Consider the following 5096-nt stretch of genomic DNA (forward strand, 5'->3'; position numbering starts at 1 on the left):
TACTTGATATACATATTCAAATCAAAATAATAATTTAAAATTGATTTATATCAAAAATTCATTCAAAAATATACATATATTCAAAAATTGATTTTTATTAACATATTTTCCAATAACCATTATAATGTTTTTAATATATATAAGAAAAATACAATACAAAGCCTAATTTGAAACACCAACTTAAATTATGGTTTTTATATTTCACATCGAAATTTAAAAATATAATATATGTGATTATTTATATGATTGTACGTACAAAATATTATTAATTTATAAGATTACTTATTTGATGGTACGTATAATAGTGATTAGGGATGGACGTTCGGGTACGTATATCTAATGTAAATCGAATATATTTGGACCAATCTTACAGATATAGTTGAGCCAGTTGTACTTAAGATAAAGTTGGTACACGAAAACATATTTGATGAAGCTACAAGCACTTATGTATGCTTACTAACCTATGCTTGCTGATGAACTGGATAGAAGAAGAGACAACTAGGCGAGGGCTTTGTGAATTGCAAAAGCGCTCAAGAGAATAGAAAGTAATCGCAGAGCAGAGTAAGAAATCATAAGATTAATAGATATGAGTAGTATTGTAATTCGCAGTTACTTTTCAATTTTCATAAGTTAGATTATACGAGTCGGTCAAAGAGTTAGATGTTAGGGTTTTGAAGAGTACTGTTGTAACGTAGATCCTTAGCAATTTCCTCGCCACGCCATATGGTCTTAGGCGCACCTAGGCGAGGCTTTGTGAATCGCACCTTAGAGGACTATAATATCCTTACATTTGGTACACCATAATTGAAGAGTTTCCTCATTCCCAGCTCAAACCGCAAATTAAAGACCAAATATTCAAAAGCTTTGAAAATGTTTTTTCTTTAAGATTCAAAAGGAACAAGCAACTTTGTTGTGTTTACTAGGGGTGGGCTAAGATTAGATTATAAAAAGTTACAAAACTAATATGTATTCTCACATGAAAAAACTTCCAACTTTATCTTATCAAAGATTAGTGCGACTAAAAATAATATTAGAAACTACGATTAGAATATAACTGATGTTTATAATATTATGAAACAGCCAAGATTGAGGTTTCTTCATTATAATAAGAGTTTGAGGCATAAAACAAGCATATCATCAAACAATAGAATTAGCCGAACTGATGGAAAGAAGCCAAGATAAAAAAAAAGGGAAGAAATGAGTTAAATGACTTCTGAAAATTACATGATGGCCTTCCCCACTCTTCAAGTTTCAACCTACAAAAGAAAAGCAAAGAATTTATATTGTTTCATGTCCAGGAATTTGATTAATTTTGACCTTTTAAATGCATATATGAGAATGAACTCACCTTTGGCAGAGATATACTTCTCAACCTCTTGTTTCTGCTCAGGCTTAAAAGCTAACCATTTTTCATGTGGGGATAAATCACCAAAAGTACCTAGATCTGTGTATGAATAAAAGGATGAGATCTCAAACACTCCCAATAAAAAAAACGTACAACAAAGAGTTCAGTAAATTTCACACCTTGAAGCAGAAACTTTGGTTCTTCTTCAAAGCACTTGAGTTTCCAGAGAACAAGACCATCATCATTCAATAGGATGGGGTCAGTTCCAGCAGCATCACATCTTTGCCTCTCTGCAAACGAGTTTCATTAGGTTAAGCATGAAGCTCAATATATGCAAGACCATTAATTAAGAAAGAGAATTTAGATTTACTTCTAGATATCATGCCCTTTGCCTCCAGCATCTTGTCATGAGCTTCTTTAACTTCAGCTTTTATTTGAGACAAAATTGCATGATGCTCTTCAATGGATAAGGGAGCTCCGTTTCTTTCCATATGAGCTTTGACAAGATCACCTTGCATCTTCTGCCTAAGCTGTTTCTCCTATGATAAGAAAAATAACAAAGTTTAGCACAAATAGTTTTGATAGTTTAATAACATCTTGCAGATTATAGAAATACCTTTTCCTTTGCAGCTGCAGCCTTTTCTTTTGCTTCTCTTCTCTGTGCTTCAGACTCCACACTTTTGGTCTCAATGAAATTTCTCATTGCTCTGGAATGATTCCACACAAGTTTGTTAAGTCAAAACGAGGCATGAATTACAAGAGAAGTGAACACAAATACATACAGAGTGCTAAGTGATTCATCACATAAGAAGTTGAGAAGTTTGAGCCTTGTTGATGCATCCATCTTCGTATACTCAGAGACACCTGAAGTGAAAGTCTCAGGCGGGAACACATCACTCAGAACTCCTGACTGCAATAGGCACTCTCCAAGAGAACTGAACCAAGTGCTGTCTGTTGCACTTAGAGACAAAGACCTGAAACAATCATATTCAAATGCATCAGAAATAAGAACATATGCATATATACATACCATTTCAGGGTAAGAGTAAAAAGAATCATACATATCTCTATCATGTGATATTAGTTCCAGCAACTGGATCATCACTGGTATAACAGAGCAGTATGGTTGCCTCCTTGTGCTACGCCCACAAGAGAACAACTCAGAAACTATAGATTCAGCTTGCCCTTCTTTCAAATCAAGAGCCTATAAGAAAAAGTCCAAAATGAAACACAAACATTGAGAGTAAACACCACAAGGAACAATAATGATTACAGATGATAAGCTTATTTACAAAATACCTCTCCAAAGGCTGAGCAAAACTCAAGAAACTGCAATAAATTTCCTGTTTCTTCAATCGGTATATCAATCCCTGCGACATTAGTCAAGCTTATACCGATAGGAAGTTTAGCCTCAATCAGAATCTCCTCCTCTTTCACTTCGTTGGTGGCTTTGGCTTTCTTGATCTTGCCAGCCGCTTTGCTGTTCTCATTGGCAACATCTGATTCATAACATTAAAACTGTTAAGTCTCAAGTCTCTTTGTTTTAAGACAAACGAAAAGCAAAACCGACACCAGTTGTACCTTCAATAGAAACATCATCCTGCAGAAACAATATAATCAAATCAGCAACATATAAATAAACATGAAGCTTTATAACTAAATAAACTTGAACAAGATTAGATAAATGAATACCAGGTTTGCCTTTGTTTTCTTATTCAAGGCTTTCTTCTTCTTGCCAGCGGCTTTATTGTGCTCATTGGCAACATCTGATTCATAACATTAAGAAAATATAGTTAGTCTTAGTTTCTCCTTTTCAAGACAACTTTAAAGCAAACAAAATCACTGTTGCCACTTCTACCTTCAATGGAAACATCCTCCTGCAGAAATAATATAATCAATTAGCATCATTAACACACACACACACAAACAAACAAAGCTTAGATCAAAATGTTCTCGAGTTACCAGCTTTACCTTTTTCACATAAGCGAAGCTATCATCACCCTCAACTTGTAGAAGCTCAGAGACTGATGACAACCCACTTGCTTTAGCTCTGTGTGACAATATTCCTGTAGGTTCAAGTCCTTTTTCCTTCCTGTAAAAACCCTCAACACAGTTTACCTCAAAGCTCAACTCTCAAAAGCAATAAAATAAAAAAAAAATTACCTGCAGAAACTGCAGTTGCAGAGGCCTCTGCACTTAGGGCAATGCCAATCACTTAAGGTAGCTACCTCTTGTGCCCTCTCACCATACCTATTAATACATATAACTGATCAGAAACACATAAACGGAGGAAAACAAAACAAGGAAACTGAAAGCAAACCTGTTCAATAAGCAGGTATGGCAAATGTTAAGTTTGCATTGCTTGTTATTCTTCACGGCCTTGCATGACGCAACGAAGTCCATCGTCTTCTGTCGACACTGCAAGAAAGAAACAAGAGTATGATCCATCATCGGTTTCGATTTGAGACGAAACGATTAGGGCATAATCAGAGTGTAGAGATGTTTCTTCACCTGGTGACAACATTTGCCGTTGCTAGAATCGTAGATCCTCCCTCCGACGACTCGAACGCCTGGGTTCGTTTTGCGTTTCGATGGTTTCTTGCCGCTGGGCTTCTTTGTGCGCTTCGATGCGTCCAAAGCCATAGCAATCGACGAAGAAGAAAACCCTAGAAAGGATAATTGGAAAGATCGAAACTTTTTACTGGATTTTGAGGGATGATCCAGAAACTCAGTCACTGGTACAAGAAGAGAGCAACCAAGCTTATTTATGAGAGACGGAGAAGAGATTTAGGAGAGGGGAGAATGAAAATGGGTTTTGAAGAAAGAAGAGGGAAAGCAAATTTCGAAAAGGGATTTTGCCGCTTGTGATTTCATTTGCAGGAGGTGCCCCTTTGGGTATTTGAGGACTAAAATATATTTTCATAAAAGGAAGTAAATTTTTAATGGTTATCTTCACATTTTCATTAAAGGGAGTAAATCCAAAATGAATTTAAATTTGACTTTTTCTTTGAAGGTGAGAGGGCCATTGAATCTAGAAGTTGAGTTGGACTGAATCTGAAGAAGTTTAAGTTTCCTTTAAATTCTAATGTTATACCGTTGTTTTATTCATCAATTCTTTTAAATTCTCGTATTATTGGATTAAATATTTGTGACTATTTTTTAAGAGAATATTAAATTATAGGGAAAATTTAATAAAAATACTCCAACTAAATTTTGTTAAACTTTTTTGCTGTCCACTTTAATAATTCAACTAATTATTTTACCCATTTTAATACACAAACTTTTAAAATTGCATCCATTTTAATATCCAAATTTAATTTATTTTAATCAAAAATATTAATAAGTTGAAGTGAAATTATCAAAAATATTTTAATCAAAAATATTAATATGATTTAAAAAAAATTATTTGAAACTTATTAATAATTTGATTAAAATAAATAAAGTTTTGGTACTAAAATGGACACAGTTCTGAAAGTTTGTGTATTAAAATGGATAAAAAAATTAGTTGAGATATTAAAGTGAGTAGCAAAAAAGTTTGGATATTAAAAAGCTTAACAAAATTTAGTTGGAATATTTTTATGAAATTTTCCCTAAATTATATTGTTATTAAATTTAGCAATTTTTTTAATTTTGTTATATTATATGTGTTATGCAAATTTTAGTAGATTTTGTGGTAATTGTAAGGAAAAATGATTGATGACTACATGAAGTATTGGTCATCACATGGATAACATGCAAAGTATACTAATTT

General features: G+C 33.5%; 1 protein-coding gene across 1 annotated transcript; it reads right to left on the reverse strand.

Moving 5' to 3' along the window:
- Nucleotides 1-1043: 1043 nt before the first annotated feature.
- LOC106381046 lies at nt 1044-4288 on the reverse strand. The gene is made up of 15 exons (XM_013820907.3): nt 3857-4288; nt 3666-3763; nt 3509-3595; nt 3317-3437; nt 3204-3222; nt 3038-3111; nt 2927-2945; nt 2645-2844; nt 2407-2549; nt 2128-2319; nt 1962-2052; nt 1716-1884; nt 1525-1635; nt 1349-1444; nt 1044-1256 (listed from the first exon to the last, which is right to left on the reverse strand). The coding sequence occupies exons 1-15, from the start codon at nt 3986-3988 to the stop codon at nt 1252-1254; spliced, it is 1557 nt and encodes a 518-aa protein (XP_013676361.1). The 5' UTR covers nt 3989-4288; the 3' UTR covers nt 1044-1251.
- Nucleotides 4289-5096: the final 808 nt, after the last annotated feature.

Source organism: Brassica napus, chromosome C2 (genome assembly GCF_020379485.1).
Source record: "Brassica napus cultivar Da-Ae chromosome C2, Da-Ae, whole genome shotgun sequence".
Classification (NCBI taxonomy): Eukaryota; Viridiplantae; Streptophyta; class Magnoliopsida; order Brassicales; family Brassicaceae; genus Brassica; species Brassica napus.